Raw genomic sequence first — 20,805 nt, 5'->3', positions numbered from 1 at the left:
AGAGATATCTGTCTTAAACAGAAATGGGATAATTATGGGAAGCACTGAAGCTGCCGTTTTCTTTTTCTTTTCTTTTTTTCCCCAGAGAAAACGTGTGTTCAAAAATGACGCGTTTCTCTGTGAGACACGTGGTTTCTGCTCAGTGGTGGCAACCGGAGCTGTGGGTGAAATTAGATGCGTACATGTTCAAGTCGAATCTAAACCTTTTAACTCAGCGACACAAGAGGAGCATTTGGCACGAGTTTCTACATGTTTGAACGTTTCTCACGAACGCAAATCCTGTTTCCAGTGAGCTTTGAGCTACGTAGGGCGGCGTGGTAGGTCTCTCGGAAGACCAGAATTGAACCTTTCGACCCAAATGCGAAAAATAAAAATGCAGTAAAAAAAAGTATGTGAGGTGGAAAACCGATTTTAGACCATCCCCACAGGAAAGCACGGTGGAGGCAGTGTCATGCTTTGGGGAGAGTTTTATTTGGCGGGGACAAGTTAGAGTTGATGAACCAGAGCTGGCCCCAGGTAAACCCCCACCACCACCACTAGGGGGCCACCAAGAGCGTCATTTGCTTGTATTTGTAGTGACAGATTTACACTGTCTACAACACTTTCTGTTACGAATGTCAAAAACAAAAGATATTTCACTTTTTCACTTGTTTACTGTTCATCCTGCAATGTCTTTCTGCAGATGTTACTCTCAAGTAGTTAAATGACTACGCCACACTTACAGTAAATGCTACTCTGCATTTCAAAATGCTAATTAATTGGAGCATCTTTGCTACTATTTTCCCACAACATAAGTGAAGTAATCTGCCAGTGGAAATAGCAATGTTTTTAAAAGGAATTATTGACTTAAAACAAGCTCCTGTGTCTTGCTGAAACAATTACTTGGAGGTTGATTTTGCCTTATTTCAAGTGTCATAAGATATCAGCACCAAAATCTGGACTAAAAATACTTAATATGACACTAATAGCAGTTGGTATGACGCAGGCATAGTGTAGCCTAGGAATGATGAAGTATCTAGTTTTGACATGTTACTATGAGGGACCCCAAAACGTAGGGGCCCCTAAAAAAAGCGACCCTAAACCAACTAACCAAACCTAATCTCTCTGTTCTCTGACAGAACTTGGCCTATTTTGCAATGCGTCTAAATCTGCAAAACTTTGCAAACATTTTTTTTTACAACTTATGTTACTTTGCCTTTGCCAATTACATAAAATCTCATTGAAATACTTTAAAGTTTTGTACAGAAGAGGATTAGGGCCACCGAAAAAACAACAAATTCTGACTTTTTTTCAGAATTCTGAGTTTAAAATCAGAATTGTTTTTTTATATATATATATATATATATATATATATATATATATATATATATATATATATATATATATATATATATATATATATATATATATATATATTTATTATCTTTTTGCAGTGACCCTAAACCTCTTTCGTAGTTTTGGGTTGTTCATGTGACAAAATGTACAAAGTTAATCCTAAAACAAACACTTTTTTGTCCAGATGGAAGCGGAATCTTTGTTTTATTTTGAAGGCTGCGCCCGGAAGTCCCTCTGAAAACCCTGCCTGGTCGCACGGTGAGGCTCTCAGTGTGTGTGTGCGCCGTTTGAGAGCGTGTGTTTCGGCTTCCTGCGCGGTGTCCGCTCGCCGTCCGTCTCCGTCAGTGTACATCGGCTCACCATGGCGGAAGGACGCAGAGAGCAGCCGCCTCATCCTCCTCTCTCCTTACCACCAGCCAGCAAGCGACCCTGCCTCCGCCCCGCACCCAGAGGTCCCGGGCCGGGGCCGGGGCACGGCAGCGGGTCGCCCGGCTCCCGGTATCGCTCCCCGGAGTCTCTCCTGGACTGCGCCGCTAAAGCGGTAGCGGAAAAGTGGGCCTTTGAGAGAGTGGAGGAGCGCTTCGAGCGGATCCCGGAGCCCGTCCAGCGCCGTATCGTCTACTGGTCTTTCCCACGCAACGAAAAGGAGATATGCATGTACTCTTCGTTTCAGTGCAGGGCGGCCGGCGAGGAAGGTCCGTCGGCCGCCGCCGCTGGAACCGCGGGGACGGGGTCCGGAGCGACAAGCGCCGGTGGCGGCGCAGGATCTACCGCTGGTGCGGCTGCTGCCGTGGGGCCAGCCGGAGTAGTGGGCACGGGAGACGGACTCCCTTTCCGACGGGGAATCAGGCTGCTGGAAACCGGCTGTGTGGAAAATGTTTTGCAAGTCGGTAAGTGGAGCATAAAGTGTATTTTTTCACATATAAAATGTTTCCGAGGAGTGTCTGAGTTCCTGTCGCTGCTGGACGATTGATGGAAGTTTTCCGCTATCGCAGAAAGTCCGCGAAGCGTCAACTTTGAACGCATTTCGGACCAGACGTGCTCCGCGCTGCGGTTCTGGCTCAGCAGACACAAAACGAGACGACTGCGGTCGAAGTTTTGAGCCAAGAGTCGGGGAGGAAATGAGACGAAGGCGCAGCTGCTGCTCGCTAGCTTAGCCGTTTAAAAATTAAAGGGTCTTCCTCCACGTCCTGGAGGCGAACCGGCTCGGTTCGTGGGGGTTCTGTACTCTTTTTCTGGGGGGTTTTCAGCGTTAAAAGGGGCTTGCGTTCCCAGCAGCGGAAGGTGTTGTTTTTTCGCCTCTCTTCCTCTTTGGGTGTCCTCGACCGGAGCTGTCCGGAGCCGTAACCCCGGCGATGAGGAGGAGGAAGAGGAGGAAGGCTGACAGACGCGGATACAAAAGCAACCGACGTAAGAGCGTCGGGGCTTTATTTTTCTTTTCTTTCCTTTTTTTTTATTGTTGTTTGTTTCGCAAATTACTTTTTTCTCAGCTCAACTTCGGTTGAGAGTGGCTTAGGATGGAAACAAAGGCGGTTATCGGGTCCCCCCCCCCCCCCTTATTATGATTAATCCAGGGTTAATCCCAGAAAAATAAATCCCCCGCCTCAGATTTTTTTTTAAATGTATTTTTATTTATTTATTTTTTCAATAATTTTTGCTTATTTGCTGGATGGACAAAGAGCGCTCCGTCGCCTGCACGCAACAAAAAAACCCCCCAAAAACAAGCAAACAACAAAACCCCGCCGCCACCATCACTGTTAGTCGCTTCTGATGGTATAATTAAAGTTAACCCAGTTGATGCGGCGTTACGTCCATATTTGCTAATCGGTGCGCTCGCCCGCAGCGCTCCGAGCCGCGCGCGCAGCACAAAGGCTTTCCAGTTGAAATGATCGATAAGCGTCTCGCATTTCCAGCGCGCGCGAGAGAGAGAGAGACAGAGAGAGAAAGAGAGAGAGAGAGGCTGCTTTCAAACAAAGGGCCATTCCGCAAAAAGCTTCAGCTCCTTCCTCTCCCTCCTCCACCTCTTCTTCATGCTCAGCAACAAACAAACCGAAACCCCAGACATCATCAGGGACATTGGTGGCATGAAACCGAGGGATAGTCAAAAGCAGCCTTTATATGGTTACCAGGAGGATTTTCTGTTAGCTCCCCCCTTCCTCTTCTTCTTCTTCTGCTGCTGCTGCTGCTCTGGCCATATGGTGAGAGAGCCGCTGGAGCTTTTCTGGGGGTTTCATGTTGCTCTGAGGTATCAGGAGGGAAGGGGGGGAGCAAAGCTTTAAACTGTACCCGCTGCCTTCCCAACACAAATGCTGGATCTGATTGCATCTCATAGATGCTCATTGATTTCAGCCCCTTAGAGGGGAGAGGAGGAGGGGCAGTAGGGGGACACGAAGCAGCGACTGAAGAATATGAACTTGAGGTTTGCTTTGGAATGTGGTCTGGCTTGATCTCGTTAGTTCTTGCAAGTTTGATCCTTTCCAGGGTTGTGCAAGAGTTTGGAGTGGAGGTTGCCCGTGGTTAATTGCTTTACATAACCACTTCCTGTGCCTGAAGCAGGTGAGGCGGCTTTGGGCGAATCCACACCAAAAAGCTCTGCATCAAAATTACATCCGCTCTTCAGATGGTTTTTGATCATTTGTGTCTGTCAGCAAATAACTAATAGCATGTTAGGGGTTTTGTTGTATTTTTTTCCCCAGTTGTTTAAAATGTTACCATTTCCCAAACCGCACAAAAAAAAAATAACCAAAAAAAAACTTAGATTATGTAACGAGTGACCTAGAGATATCCTATTTAGGTGTAGTGGCAGCCGCAAGTTAAGTACATGGAGGTACTTTCAGCTGAACGTGTTAGCATGTTAGCATTATGGAGTAATGCAGTTTCCCCTCTGCTGGCTGTTACTGCGGTCGTCTGTCAGCTGGCTGAAACGAGACTCGTTCAGACAGCAAAGTTTTCACTCGGTTTTTAGCCATTTTTTTTATGTTTTGCTTGTTACAATTACAGACGGTAACAGTGTTGATACTTAAGGAAAGCCATAGCTCGCTCTTTAAAAAAAAAAAAAAAACTGGAGCTGGTAAGCTACTGTTGTGCAGGCAGGAAGTGAAAACGGTGAGTAGATTTTGCAAAATAAGCAGTTAAATTTAACACTATAAACCTTATTTAAAATGTTGTTTCTGCTTAAGATGAAAATACCAATAACAGATGTGATATTTTATAGTTACTGTAATAGCTGTTAAATGGTTAAAACATGTTATCCAAATTAGTTCAGACGTAGAACTGTGAGAATCTTTTCAGTGTAGGTTTAGCAGTCGTATTGCGCAATGTTTGTTTTAGTTTATTTTGATCTGACTAAGCGGGCTGCGCACTCCACCAATTAACTGTGTTTTCATGGCTTTAGATCAAACTCCTGAAGGCGCTTCAGCCGAGAAAGCATGAGGTTCCATTTCACTGGAGGCAAATCTTGTTTTCAGGACGATACAGGCATCAGATCACCTGGCAGTCATTTGAATCGTTTTGGCGTTTGGTCATTTTGCACCCAGCTGTTTCGAGTATGAAAAGAAATGGCGGATATTTGGCATCCGTACGTACACGCTTTGACTGACAATCAATGTCATTTTCCATCCTCGACCTGACGTTCACTTCTGGAAAATATTCTGACTCCCAATAAGTGATATGTACCTGTTGGAGGAATGTCCGTTTGGTTCCGTTTGGGGTTTATTTGGAAGATTTCACACGTCAGCCGGTCAAAACAAGGACCAAAATGAATGGAAATACGTTGCAAATAGTAAATAAATTTGAAACGTCAAGATTCTTTCAAGGCCTTTCTCAATTGGCGATCAAGATGCCTACCTGTCCACTATGTCTGATGTTAATTCAAGTGCAGTCATGAAAAAAAAAGAAAAATATAGCGATAAGGTTGTAACAAGTGGATACAAAATTATTATTAATTGTTAGGCTTCGTATAGCTTTTAGGGTGCTTGGGAAATATTCTTTGCAGTGAAAGTGGATGGAAGATGACATACAAGAAAGAAAACCCACTGGAGAAAACGAATATTCATCCATTAAAGCTAACGGTTTGCTTCTTTATTGATGTAGACAATGAAACTAGAAGTCCAATATGTTTACGGAAGGTTTTGACTCGTCTTGATTTCCCACAGGGTTGTCTATCATGGGTTCACTTGGTTATTTTTTTGTTGCTCCTCACAGCTATCACAAGCAAAGCAGGAGCTCCAGTTCCCTGCAAACCCATGCTCATCTTTTGACTTGCTCCGGTTTCTCAGAACTGCGGAGCCTCCAGCCAGATTCTACAGTCTGTTTAGATCTTTTTTTTAGCAGGTTTTACAAAAAAAAAAACCCAACACAAATAAAAAACCAGATGTAGCACTTAAAACAAACTCCGGGTTAGCCGCTTGGTTGTCTCCAGCAGCTCGACTCTGTTGGCTTTTAAAATCGGCACCTTAGCCCGGATGAGTAATAATGAAATCAAAACGAGCCATATAAGTGCGTCTTTATCATCAAAGGCGTCTTTGTATGCGTCAGACCTACAGAAATGACTTGGCTGAGCATGTTTCTTATTGCTGCCCTCCGCCCTCGCTCGCATTCCGGGCAAAGGTCTCCATGCGTCGGCCTCTTTCAACCGCGATAGAGCCGGATCGGAGGAACGTAAGCCCGTCAACGACTCGTTGGCCCATGTGTTCTTAATAATCCACTCCTACCCCCAAGTCATAATTAGAATAATCAAAGCAAAGCGTGATTGTTTTTGTCACACACACACACATCCACAGTCCCCCTGCCGTCTCCTCCCCTTTACCAGAGCCCTGATAAAGTCCTCAGAGAGCAGGAGGAAGGGATATAACTGGCGTGAGGGTGGGGCCGGGGGGCTTCCTCAGCTTTGAGTCAAGCGTTAGGATTATTGGGTCATGCTTTGTTACCCAGCTGTAGAAAAACCCCTTGTTCACAGACAGCTAGGGGAGCAGCGGGGGCGAGCGCGTCGGGGGTCATCGGGTGTACGCGCTTGTCGCCGTCTCAGACGTTATTGCTGTTCCGGGTGTCTAGTGATGCTTTCTGAAACCTGGGTGACTCCGATATAGTGAGGCGCAGTGTCTGCATGCCGAACTTGCAGATTGCAAAAAGACGCCCACAAAACTGTCTCCAAACCTTAAAAGGTCAAGGTTGTTGTTCACTGTTGAACCCTCGTTAAAAAGAGGGACGTTTTGTTTCCTACGGTTTTGGGTTTTCGGTTTGATGAAGTGTTTGGAGAGCCGGCCTGTCTTGCCAGCATTCGCCGGGATGTAATGATATATCCTGGCAGGATGGCCGCGGCGTTCCTCGTTTGCAGAAAGTCTTCCAAACCTCTGGTGTTCATCTGCCCTTTTTTTTTTTCTTTTGTTTTTTTTTAGAGCATCTTGTGATTAGACCCGGACCGAAGGCAGAGAGCTCATCCTCGGTTGCCTCATCTCCCATCGTTCCTCCTCCCTGGAGTTTCCGCTCCTGAATCCGCTAACACTGTTTACTTTTCATCTCAGCTTTGCAAACTTTGTCACTTCTTACAAAATTTGTGTCTCTGCATTTATTTACTTTTTGTATCTGTTCATCTCTCGGAGGTTTGCTTCTCCTACTCGGTATCGCTAACCGCTCCAACTTAGATCAGACTGCGTCCTCGAGCATTTTTGCTATTAAGCCCCATTCATTTGTTTTTTAAGAGGTTTCCTCCGCGTTTGTACCTTCTGGTTCAGTTCGGCACAGTGGGTTTTTTTTTTAACAGGAGGAAGCTGGGAATAATCAGTCATGACTCTGAGGTCAAGCGGTTGCCGGCTGCAACTCGGGAGTGTTTCCACACTGTCGGGACGTTGGCTCATGCGCTTCTGGGTAACAGTGAGTAACTTCAGTTTAAAGTTGACAAAGCGTTGCCTGGAGGATTCAGAACATTTTGATTTCCCGTCTGCCAAACCTCGCCTTCGGTCGTCTTCATGTTCATGCATCAATTTTAATATTTTAAGCCAAAACTGTATTTTTTATTTATTTATTTTAGAGAGTTGCTTATACTACAATAAAATCAGATTGTCTACAGCCAAGAGAAGTTTCTCATTTCTGAATACCTTCAAGCATTTGAGCTTTTGAGGCACAGCTGAGCTTTCAGCCTCAACATGCTGCTCATTTCCCCACCAAATCATAGATTTTCCCAACTGGACAAAAGTATACAACAATTTAGATTTGTACCGGCACAATATGACATATTTTGTTCTTGCGGTCTTTGTCTGGAACCTCTTGTTCTTGACGCGAATTCTGGGATGAACCCTGCGTCTGAGAAATATGAAGTTGCAATAATATTGGACCTATGAAGCAAGTGAAACTTATTTCTCCAAAAAAAAAAAAAAAAAAAAATGCAGAATGCTGATAAATTTACAGTGTCTGACCTAATTTGATAAAGGTCCAGCCAACAGGTGCTTGTGGTCTCACACTTAGTGAAATGGAGATCAGCTGAGTGCAGAGTGTGTCTCATGTGGCTGGAGTGTGAAGACACCTGTGTATGTGAGGTTCATTCACTGGTTAATCAGTGTTTCTGGCCACTATTAGAGCAGAAAAGACAAAGAAACAACCCGAGCAAACCAGAGAGAATGTTATTGAAAAGCATCAGTCAGGAGATGGATACAAAAAAAAAAATCTATGTGACTAAACATCCCCTGGAGTTGACTCAAATCCATCATCTGGAAATGGAAAGAATATAATCAGGCTAACCCAGTGACCACGTAAGGAGGAGACCAGGTCACCATGACTATGATGAAGGAGTTACATGCTTCAGTAACTCAGATGAGTTTACCAAAAGGCATGTAGGAGACTCCTTGGTCTCCCAAGAAAGTTATTATTAGTTTTTTTTTTTGTTGATGAGACACAAATTGAGCATTTTGGTCATCATACAAGACGAGACGCTATGTTTAGGAGACACCGAACATGCCATCCCCCACTGTGAAGCATGGTGGTGGTGTTATCATGATGCGGGGATTGCTCCTCGCCAGAAGGCTTGTAAAGGTAGAAGGTAAAACGAATGCAGCAAAATATAGGGAAATCCTCCATCTGTAGTCCACAGGATGTTCCGGAGCGGGCTAGTCAAAGCCCAGACTTCAGTCTGACTCAACCTGACAGGTCTGGTTATGCAAACATTTATTTTATGGAAAATATTTTAATTTGTCAGAAATCAGTTTTCATCTTAAAGGTTGTTTTTATATATATATATATCAATTCACATTTTGTTGAGCCTGATTCATTTGTAAAAGCAAGGTAAAAAAAGGGCTGAGCGTTTTTTTAAGGGGAGTCTTTGAACTTTACGCGTCACACTCGTAACAGTAACCCGGTACCAAACGGTGAAGTTCTCCTGAAGAGTCTGTTTGTTCACTAACATGTCAGTGTCTGCATTTCACCCACTTGACTCTCAGCCACACTCTACCGGTCAGCTGCTCTCCGACTCAGAACTGAGGGTGGGGAGGAGGAACAGATATTTAATCAGCGTAATTAATTCCACGCCGGCCGAGCTCAAAAAGAGGCAATCGGTGAAACAAATCATCCCTGCATTCTTATTAGCTCTCAGAAGCCTGTGAGAGATGAGGCCATTAGGAAGAAGCGCTGATTGTTTTTTTTTTTTTTTTTTTTACGTTTTTTTTTTTTAAGCTCTTCAATGGTGGCCGCACCTGCAGTCTGCACAATTTCCTTATGTAAAATCATCAATCCAACATTTTTGTTTATCAACCACGTTCGCTCGCGCAAAACAAACAAAGCACAAAGGTAGTCCTTTCATTCTCATTGTTGCTGCCGCTTGATTTTCACTGACGGTTAAACGGTGAAATTCCCAAGACGTGAAACTGCAGTTTTCACATAACCTTGATTTATCGGAACAAGGATTTGAATATTTTTCTGCTGGTGTGGAAGAAAAAAGCTCTACGGGTTCTCCTTTAGTTTTGTGTATATTTTGCTTTTGTAATTCACTCCTTTTTATTTTATTTTTTTTACATCTACATTTCACCCTTCCCTCTCGCATCACATTTAATAAAAGCGATGGCTATTTGATTTTTTTCGGATTCTGTTGCTGTGGATTGGCAATGTCTTCCGGTAACATAATTGCCCGGTAATATTTTACATCTCCCGTCAACTTCTCTCGGATCTGGTTTTAACTTTGCTCGTCCTGCTTTTACTCGCTTCCGTTTTTTTGCTCGGCGCAGTGCGCGCACGCACTTCCCACTGCCGTCACTGCAGAGAAGTCAATATAATTACGCTTTTTGACTCTCCAGAACTTTATGCCTCAACACACTGTGCCTCGATCCGTCCTCTTCCACACACAGGCTTCCCTCTGCTGTTTGTGCTCTTTGTTAAGACCTGACCTCAGGTGTTTCAGCCACAGTTGCCGTCTCAACCTTGTTTGCGGCAGCAGGAAAAAAAAAGTGCCGTTTCCCCTCCCGCCGCTGGTACAGTTTGCTCAGCTCTCTACAACTCAGCATCTTTTCACCCCCAAAGTGTGTATGAAAGACTAACCCAGAGCAAACACACACAGTTTCACACCACCTTTCATGTTTCTTTGGCCTATCTATCTCCGGTGTTTGTGCAATTATCAGCAGAGATCAATGGCGTCCTTGTTCTTTTGGCTCTTGAAGCCGACAGCCTCCTGTGTTCAGTTATTGCGCTGCTCCACACCTGTCTTTTATTAGCTTTTTGAGTGCGTGAGTGTGTTTACCGTGTTTGTTATACGCCTTCAGTTCACGTCTTTGAGAGAGGCCGGATTGGAAAGGGGACGGGCTTTCAGACCAGCCTGTTATGCTCCGATTTGGTTATGATTGCCTAACAAATGTTGGGAGAAAGAAGAAAAACTAGCAAACATGCAGGGAAAGAAGGCGCCATTTGAAATGCAAAACCCGACTAAAGCAGAGGCCGACACATGACATGATCAGAAAAATAAAATGTGAATGAGAAATGCAAACTTTGAAACGCCAGATTTCTTTATGCACAGTTTAAAATATGAAAACACGCCCTGGTCCGCACAAGGGGAGCCTGAAGATGGTCTAAAAGTTGGGATTGAAGTACTTAAAAAAAAGCGAAAATTGTTGTTTTATCAATGTTTACCAGTCTGAGCTGTGGTTTCAGTTTCTGGATAAAATATTATTATTGATGAGCTGAATTTCCCAAGAATTGAACTGTATTTATTTATTTTTTAGAAATATACATAATTGAAAAACTTCCTTTGATATTTCTAGGAATTAACTGCAAAGTACAATCCTTATCTCCATTTATACATTTTCAAGTCTTTCTTCCTTTATCTTGGATGCTGTTATGAAAACCCGCCTCCATTGTAATGTGACAACATGGTCCAATTAGCAGTAGCTCTGTAGCAAGAACTTTGCTTTAAAACCTGAACGGTCCTTATGTCCTCACTGAACAAGCTTCGCTTTGCCGACCCATCCGGGTTGGATGTTGATCCATAAGCTAATGCTTTGCGTCTTTCCTCTGACTGGTTTATATCTGGTGCTTCAGTGTGTTGCCCATCTTGCGTTCGAATTGGCAGTCGCAGATCATAGATTTCGGGCACAGATAGTCGCCACTCTTTTTGTTCCCCGTCTGAACGAATACGCACAGGGGTTGTGTGTTGCAGCGAGTGTGTGCAGCACATTGTAGTCTTTTTCTAAGTCCGAGCAGCACCGAGAGAGGCCTTCGCGACAGAGCGACACTGATTAGGAGTGAAATATGGATTATATCTGGATTAGAAACTATTTCCTTACCGTTCACTTGAGTTTGATCTCAGGAAATGCATAAAAAGATTCATATTTTTCTCTCTTTATAGAATAATAATCTGTCATTATGTAGATAGTTTTTTTTTTATTATTGTGCTGACATTTAATGTATCCAAGTGTAAGAAAAAAAAAGCGAGCTTCCCCAATGGGGACCTCTCAAAGTGAAGTGAATTTCCAGGTGGCAGAGGTTCTTCTCTTTCTGGCGCTGGTTGCCTCTCTTCATCTCTGCCATCCTCTCTCCCCAAATGTGTGAATAAAGGTTTAAAAGGAAGCACTTAGTGCTAAAAGTATGAATAATCATATCAATTGGAGTCCAAGTTGCCTATTATAGTGATTCAGACTGTCAATGTGCATTAGCAAATGGGCCTGGTCGTTCTGTGTGGCTGAATAATTCAAAGTCCTCCTTTGTGTGAGACTGAAACGTGACCAGAGCACATTTTTTAATCCCCCCCCCTCCAACTCCCATCATCAAATGTCCTTAAACGTCTAAGCCATTCCCATTTTTCTTTACGGAAGTGGTCATTAAGACTCAGTCAATTGCCATAGGTGCACATTGAATAGCCGCCAATGTTCTATTGTGTCCTGAAGTATTGCTGTTCTTTCTGTTACAGGTGCAGAGTTGCTCACATTTCTCGAGCGGTTTTGGTCAATCATGTTGACGGCGGGGGGGGAAACTTGAGTTGGATTTTAAAATGTATTTATCCGCCACGCAGTGGAGCATTTTTGATGCATCTACAGTAGCAAGCAGCAGAAAGACCGAAGTCGGAGAGCATACCGTAGATCTCATGCCCTCCTCAAAAGCCATGTCTGGCTCGTGAAGTGCTACTTGATTGTTTCGTCTGGTAATGTAAGCCTCAGCTAATATTACGGGCTGGGAACATAAAGGTGTGTGCTTTCAGCTGAACGCTCTGTGTTTTTGTTTTAGATCCTTATGTTGAAGTCAAAAGGGAAGTTGTTCTTGGGTTGCTATTTCATGTTGACAGAATTGGCCAATTCAGACTTCTGTAAGATTTGAGGTAACTGGTAACAACATCACAAAAAAGTGGTGTAAACACTGAGACTATCAGAGCAGGCTAGCTTTCAGATGCTAGCAGGGCTAAGAGTTAGCATCTGTTTCATAGCTTCTTAGTTTTGTGAAGCTATAGAGGGCTAACATACAGACTCTTTGAATTTGAACTTGTGTTAATCAAACTTGAAATAGGTGATTCTACACTTTTATTCATTTGTTTTTGTAAAAAAACAAACAAAAAAAAACACATAAGCTAAACATTTTAATCTCTTTTCTATCACTTGGGCCACCTTCGAGTATGAGAATTGTCAAAATGGCGCTGTATTGCCCGGTTAAACCTGAGCAGGAGCATTTTGTGCCCTCTTGTAATTTGTGAGGCTTGTTCTCTCTTCTGTAAAACTAAATGAAACGACTGTGAAAACCTACCTTTCCCAGAAACACTGTAGTTCTCCTTGTCCCATAACATCATGTGTTGTGCTGCCCTGTCTCCTGAGCTGGGCATATTGCTACAGATATCTGTCAAAGACTTAATTTTTTTAGGCCCGAGCAGCTAAACGCTGCGAAGGCCTATTGTTTTCCTATTGTTTATTATTATTATTATTATTCCACCCAAATGAATTGGCTTTTTGGGCGCTTTATCATATTCAAAAACTCACCAAACTTGGCGGAGGCCTTAAGCCTCTTTAAAATTTACGTATTTTAAAGTCGTCGCAAAAATTGCTACAGAAATGGCTCTACGGCGCCACCTAGAAATTGTAAAAACACCCTTTTTACCCTCTGCTATTCACTTACTTCATCGTAGAGACATAACATTTGGTACACTTGTAGAGCTCCCCAAGACGCTCAAAATTTACAATTAATGTCATAGTGCAGGTGTAACCCACATAAAGTGGGGATAGCCTTTTTGGAAATAGAGATTGGGTAGGCGGGGTAGTCTGGCCAATGGGAAGTTTGATTCCCATGAATGTTTAGACCAATCAGAGAGCGGAATGCCACAGAGGCTCCACCTTCTTTCCCGTGTTGGCAGCGTTGATTGTGAGCGGGAGATCCGACCCTGATCAGACAGCTGAGCCAGAGTGAGAGTCTTTTGGTTTCTTTCTATCATTTATTGACTTTGAAGGAATTTTTTTTTTGTAAATAGTTATTGTTTAAATCCAACTTATAAGTTAGAAAGAGTGGTAAGTTTCAGAAAGCTGAACTTCAGTTTTTCTGCTGTTAGAACCACTAAGATCAGTTGGAACTGTTGCACTTTCTGGCAGTTGATTGGCAGTTGTTTTCAGTTCAACTGAAGTGCCCTCCGTGTCTGGAATGAGAGTCCCTGTCTAGTTGTTTTGAACGTGCCGCACTGAGATCGTTTTTTTTTGTTGTTGTGTTGTTTTTGTTTTTTTTGCTTTTTCTTCTCTTCTCCTGGATTGTTCCTGGAGTGGATTCCCCTACTGACTTTGATGGCGAGCCTTCCCACCTGGACTTAGAAAGATCTGGATTTCCTCCCATGATGAGAGCCTTCCCACCTGGACTTAGAAAGATCTGGATTTCCTCCCATGTTGAGTGAGACCTGAACCAGGATTTAATTTGATTCATTTGTCATCTAAAAGAGATTAGAGCGCAAACTACCAGGGTGCACCCAATAGATTTAAATTTGATATTTAGCACTTGGCCAAGTATTGTTGTTTTTATTTCATGTATTTTATTGTGTGTAATTTTATTTTCTTAATTGTATGTCTTGTCCACTTGTGAGTTTATGATTCATGTTACTAAAGCTAATTGTTTCTAAATTCACTCAACTGTGTATGTGTGTCATTTAAACACCCATCGTGCTCCGACAGCCGAACCTATTGGCCCATCTACCTAAAACATATTGTACCCTTCTCAACTGTGTTACACAAGTATCACAGGAAGTCAGCCATTTCTGATTGAAGTTCCCATTTTGACCCCATTTTTACCGATTTTTGCCGTTTACAGCCTTTGTATTTGATCTATCTCCTCCTAGGGATTTTGATTGATCGACTTCAAACTCGGTCAGTCTGTTCATAAGGCATGTCTCATCTAAAGTTATCTAAACGGTGAGTTTTTGAGTATGCTGAAGGGGGGTTAGCAGGGGTCAAAGTTCACCTACTCGCCGTAAAAACATAAACTGCTATATCTCCTACACAGAAACTCACCGAGGCACCAAAGTTTCTGTGATTCATCATCATCGGGTCTTCTACAATACCCTATGGTCGAATGATGACATCACTTAGGCCACGCCTCATGAGAACAGGAAGTGTCATGTTTTACTGTCAATGGTCGCTATCTGACCCCTTTGACCTCATCAACATGAAACTGTGCCCAGACACAGAAAACATGTTGGTGTATTGAGGATTCCAACCCCGACCAGCTTCGATGGAGCAGGTGGGCGTGGTGAAGTGACCTCTAACGCCATCGCCATACGTTTGGCTCTAAATTCCACATTTTCGGTCCCAGCTGCTCCAAATTCACAACGATGGATCCTCATCGACTCCCCGACAGGAATCCATCACAATATTTGGTGGGCCTGGCCCCCTAGAAAACTTTAAATGTTCAGCCCCAAGCCATGCTTTAACCTACAAATACGAAACTTTGTACACATGTGTACCTTGTCAGGACGTACAAAAAAGTCTCTTGGAGCCATGGTCTAAACCCCACAGGAAGTCGGCCATTTTGGATTCAAGTTCGGTTTTTGACCCCATTTTTGCCGTTTACAGCCTTCATATTTGATCTATCTCCTGGGGATTTCGATTGATCGGCTTCAAACTCGGTCAGTCTGTTCATAAGGCATGTCTCATCTAAAGTTATCTAAACGGTGAGTTTTTGAGTATGCTGAAGGGGGGTTAGCAGGGGTCAAAGTTCACCTACTCGCCGTAAAAACATAAACTGCTATATCTCCTACACAGAAACTCACAGAGGCACCAAAGTTTCTGTGATTCATCATCATCGGGTCTTCTACAATACCCTATGGTCGAATGATGACATCACTTAGGCCACGCCCCCTGAGAATAGAAAGTGTCATGTTTTACTGTTAACGGTCGCTATCTGACCCCTTTGACCTCATCAACATGAAACTGTGCCCAGACACAGAAGACATGTTGGTGTATTGAGGATTCTAATCCCGACCAGCTTCGATGGAGCAGGTGGGCGTGGCGGCGTGGCGAAGTGACCTGTAACGCCATTGCCATACGTTTGGCTCTCAATTCCACATTTTCGGGCCCAGCTGCTCCAAATTCACAAGGATGGATCCTCATCCACTCGCCGACAGAAATCCATCACAATATTTGTAGGGCGTGGCCTAATTTTTCTATAGCGCCCCCTAGAAAACAGCAGCCCATGAAATACAGGTTATGTTATGTTATTAATTATTTAAATATACAGTATTATAAGTTTTTTTTATATATATAAGTTTATTTTGTGGGTGAGAGTACAAATATTAATTAATTTTGGCTAGAAATAAAAGAAAACGTAATTCAGCAAAACTGTTTATAAATCATTTCAGTAATTCGCCACTTGGGGTCAGTCTTACTCCACGAATGAAACAGCGGATAAACAGGATGACGAACAATATCAGTATTCCGCCAGCAGGGGTCAGTCTTACTCCACGAATGAAACAGCAGACAAACAGGATGAAGAACAATACCAGTATTGCGCCAGCAGGGGTCAGTGTTACTCCACCAATGACAAACAGATCGACGGCGGATGGCCATGAAAACATTGCGAGCGCGTCTGCCGTGAGATTTCCAAAAGGAAAGCTGTTACATTTAACCTGAAATGTTATATGTAAGCCCTCAGATAATTTTTGTTGGCTTAAAACACGGAGTAAATGTAGCGTTTTGTTAATAACTGTTATTTACTACCGCAAGTAAATGCATCAATTCCAGTCGTCTCTGCCTTACTGGTCAGTCAAGTGTAAAATCAAATTTAAGCAATTTGATTGGTTGTGATGGACTGCATTGTACTGTAGCTTTGCTAATACGTACTGTACATACTGGCAGTCGGCCGGCGGCCGTTCATGGTCGAGGTTCGGTGTGTTCCGCTGTGGACTGTACATTTTGGAGCGACAGAACCGGACTACGCTCAACATTTTGCTTGGGTTTTGGAGCTGCAAATCCGAACCACGCTCGTGAGAAAGAACGCTCTGTTGGACCGGAGTTGGAGCAGTTTTATAGCCTCTCTGCACCTCAGCTTCCGCGTTCGGGAAAAACGGCTGAAATGTTTTTCCAAAGTAACAATTAATAATGTACGTCGATCCGAAGCCCCAATAAGTAAGCCGGAGAAAGGTTTTAAGATGTTCGCCTCGTTATACATTCACAGATATGAAGGTGAGTTTTACTTTCTTTAAACTTTGTGGCTAACTTTAGCTTTAGCTTGTGCTAGCAGGCATTATTCTCGGACATTTTTCTTGTAAAAATCTGCTATTTAATTATCTAAACATTTCTCAGCGATTCTAACGGACAATGTTTGTGCCTTATTTTCAAGCATATTACGTGTGTTTATTGTTAACGATAATAAACGCGGCGGGGGACAGATTACAGTTCAGATTTTTGCTTCAGAATCCTGAGGAAGCACAACGAGCTCAGAGCTCAACAATAGAGCAGCTCTTGTATCTGAGTTCTAGTTCAGCTGACTGTTCAGGTTCAGATTAATTACTTTTAGAAAAATATGGCCGTGTTGCTTAAGGTTTCTGTTATTTCGTTTTATTACTTTTGCATGCTTGTTGTGAAGGGCTCATTAGGACGGTGTTTATAGCGGTGTTATGCTGATCAGTGGCTCGGCTGTCCAGCTCTGCTCTCTCGTTCCCAAACACTCGCTCTTTCAGGGTGAATACAGAAGCGATTAAATGTAAATAACACAGGACGGCTCTTTTACCTTCGTCTTTAGACTGAAGAAGCTGATCCGGAGTGAAGTGAAGGCTGCAAACTGTGTTGTGCGGCGTTAGCTTTAACTGGTGGCGATGAATATTTACAAGCCGTCTTAATTCAGAATCGCTTGGAAATACATGAAAACTTAAACAAAGTGCATAGTATTGCTTTATTTGTGTCTTAAGTACGACTTTGTCTTTTATAGCAGTCATAGTAACTGAAAGCGGAAAAAAGAGAGCCGCATTTGGGCATGCAGTTGTGACGTCAGCGCGGCAGGTGCAAAGAGCCCATTGCATTAGTTTAAAAACTCGTAACTCGCAGTGCGGTGAGTAATTTATTCCTTATTGCTGGTTCTGGAAGCCGTCATGTTTGGAACAGTTATTCTGAGGACGATGCTAACCCAGTCCCTGAGCTCTGCAACGTTTTTAATGCTAACAAAGCGCTTTAATAATTCAATAAACTGAATAGTGTGTTTGATACATTCAGTTTCATACATTCAGACTTGTTATTATGTATAGAAGCTGTTTAAATGGTCGTTTCAAAGAGCTCTGAGAAAATGCTAAGTATCTTTTTACTGATCCAATGGGGTTGTAATATTTAGTTGCAGCACTTCTTGTGATTAATACCTAATTAATGGGTGGGATTCAGCCTGTGCTATTGTTCTAAAGTGCTGAAAGTTAACTGTGCTCTGTTATTGTGCATTGCCCTTGGATTATTACTGAACAGTACGGTTTATTAAACTGGTACATTTTAACCTTCACCATTTTCCTGACTCATTTCACGATAACGTTAAAGTTGCACTGCATTTAGATCTCAGTTGTAGTTCACATCAAAGCATGTGGGTGTGGCTTAGTGTAAAACTTTTGATTATTTACCATGAAACATCAACATTAAATGACTTCCAAATGCAAGATCACAGCTGCATCATCACACTTCCTCTGTCTTTCTAGAGAACAGCCCTGAACACATTTCCATGGTCACTTGATGACCTCACCGTAGCCCCGCCCACTTTTAAGAGGCAGTCATGTTTTTTCTGCTGTATTTTACTGTTATTCTATAATTTATATGGGTTTCATCATGTGAATACTGACTAAAAACGATAACATGATGAACTCTATGAATGCTGGCTGCTGACCGAACCGCATTGGGGTGTAGAAATGGCGAACTGCAGTTCTTCGCCATGTACATACGATCGGCTCTAAATGACACATGGATCATCCGACTGGCGCCAAATTGGATACGTATGACCTCTGTTGACCTCTAAAGAGCACAACAGCATTGAAATGTATTTTGACTCCACTGTGTCCCCTACATTAATCCGCCAGCTATATTTCCTCGCTAAACCAATGAATCTGCACCACATTTTTTGTGTCGTCAAGGAGCGCCGTCGAACGCATCAATGCGTACCGCCTGGTGGACGGGCGCGGAAACTGCGCAACAACTTCTGTGTTGGAACATGGGCAGCGTTGATGGAAACTGAGCAACAGCTTCCGCAGTGCGGGCGGAGGTGCTGAAAACTGCGTGAGAGCTTCTGTGGTGGCTGGCGTCGAGCGGCGGTTGCTAGTACTCTGCGGTGGCCAATAGGCCGGAGCGGCGCTTGGCTGCGAGGGCCGCTCGAGGCTGCTTGCAGCTTTAATTCTCTTTCTTTTGTTTACCTTTGACAACAATGAAAATTTATTTTTTTCCCCTTGTCTTCAATTCTGATTAATTGTTAGACCAAGGTGAATATTCATTGCTGTAGCTATAGATTGGAGCTCTTAACAGCTTGTTCAGACTACGATTGAGGTTTTAATTTTTCTGAGTGCTGTTTAGTCATATCGAATGTTTGATTGTACCTCCTTACATCAGTAGCAGCGCAACAATGTCTTTTTCTTGGACTTGATGCAATGCGTAGGCTTTCCACTCATTCTGAATCACCTATCTATCCTAAGAGGGCCTGCTGGGTCACGCTGCTCTATTGACGACCTCTTCTTCCTGACGCCATCAAGGCTGCAATTGGTACAGTAGAGATATAGCTAATCTCGTTGGATTCGATCATGAACTTTGAAACAAATATCTCCAGTTTCTCATTTCAGGGCACAGCGTTGTGCTGCGTTTTCCACAATTCGCGTTTTCATCCCCGCCTCTCCCTCGTTGCTAATAACAGCACTCTGTGTGTTTTCTCTAGTGGAGAAGGCCTGCTATGGCCCATTAGGCTGGCGTCTCACTGCCAAATGAATGGTAAGATGACTGCGGAGGGAAGAGGGATAGGAGAACAGGAGGCGAGGATGAAAAAAAAAAAAAAAAGGGACGGGGCGGAGATGGGATGGGTGAGAAGAGGAAGCAAAAGGGGAGGATGTGAGGGACTGGAGGGAGAGGGTGGGGCGAGAGGACGTGTGAAGTAAGGAAGACGTGACAGGAGGGAGGAAAGAGGATAGCTGAGAGGCAAAATGTAAGAAGTACATAACCAACCTGTCACCTCTGGCTCTCCCTTCCCCCTACGTACACACACACACTTCACAGTCACCAAAAGCCAAAGGGGTGGGAGGGACCTCATTAGGCTCTCAGCAGTCCATCACACACACAGGGAAGAGAGCCTACGGAGCTCTGTGGTAGGGGGATGGGGGATGCCTGCAGAAAAGAGGGGAGTTGAGGGAGAAATGAAATTGAATTGATAGGAGCAGTCAAGTGCAGCAACCTACACACACATGCACACACACACATAGACACACACACACGCATGCTCTCAGAGGGGCATAAGGGACCAGCTCCCACCACACACACTCAGCCTCTCTCTCACAGCAACATGATTAATGTGGTCAACAGCCGTGAGGATCAGTCTGGCCGAGACCTCTCACCCTCTTATGTGCTCACACGCACACACACACACACACACACTTCTGGCTTCCCCACTCACACAGTCAGCCCTCTTTAGTCTCCTCGCACCCAAACAAAGATGGCGCAGGCACGTCTGCCACACAGGAGAGGTTATGTGGGTTCAGTAGTTTGAAGAAACAGAACGAACATGTGAAATGTGCTGTTTTACACTCTATTGACCTTTGACCTCATTTGAAGCTTACAGACTTTGAAAATGACTGAAGAAGTGTTCTTACATCAATAGCAACTTCTGGACTGAAGAGTGTTGTTGTCAGTGTGACGTCTTGTGCGGTGCATTCACTGATTGGAAAGAGAATTGGATGTTTGGTTTCCCACTGACCAATCAGCCATTGGGATCTGATTGCCATAAAATTGACCAATGTGTTCACTAATCTATGCCGAGCATTAGCCTGGTAAAAACCACATCCTTGTTCTACACTTTGCTTTGTGCAGAGAGTCTGGGTCCTCGGCTATTGAGAAAAATTTGCGTACTGTTGAAGTTTTGCATTTTTACTCAATCGCTAACATTTGGTGATGTAAGAGTTCTTGCTCTATGAAGCTTACCGGAAATTGCCTCCACTGTGAACAAACACGCTCCACTGTGAAGAGAGAAGTGCCGAGCCAAATGAGATGAATGTTGATATTAAATCAATATTTGGAAGAGTGGCCAACATGAACCAAACGGCTTCATTCACTCCCTCCACTGCCATTGCGGACTACAATTTTAAAACACAGCAGAAAATCAACATCATCATCACATCTCCTGTTCGCTGATTGGTCCGGAGGAAATTCTAACTGAGCAATCCAACTCGGTGGGAGAAAGCCCAAACGAAGGGGGATGACAAAGAAAAATACCTGCACTGTTACATAAAGTTGCTTCCATTCACAAGCAATAGGAAGGACACAGAAGTTACAACTCATAAGATGATATTCTGTACTTCCTCTGTTGCACGCTTCAGAGTGT

The 20,805-nt window shown here is 43.5% G+C and overlaps 1 protein-coding gene across 2 annotated transcripts in view; it reads left to right on the top strand.

Moving 5' to 3' along the window:
* The first annotated feature begins 1,634 nt into the window (after positions 1–1,634).
* Positions 1,635–20,805, top strand: part of zswim5 (zinc finger, SWIM-type containing 5) — a 68,226-nt gene continuing 49,055 nt past the window's right edge. For both annotated transcript variants that reach the window (XM_055032815.1, XM_055032814.1), the window contains exon 1: positions 1,635–2,225. In XM_055032815.1, coding sequence (XP_054888790.1) covers positions 1,697–2,225 — 529 coding nt within the window. In that variant the 5' untranslated portion in view covers positions 1,635–1,696. The remainder of the gene's footprint in view (positions 2,226–20,805) is intronic.

This window comes from Poeciliopsis prolifica, unplaced genomic scaffold, assembly GCF_027474105.1.
Source record: "Poeciliopsis prolifica strain line A6 unplaced genomic scaffold, Auburn_PproV2 SCAFFOLD008, whole genome shotgun sequence".
NCBI classification, from domain to species: domain Eukaryota; kingdom Metazoa; phylum Chordata; class Actinopteri; order Cyprinodontiformes; family Poeciliidae; genus Poeciliopsis; species Poeciliopsis prolifica.
Note: the sequence above shows the minus strand (reverse complement) of the source record. Positions and strands in the feature narration are given on the sequence as shown.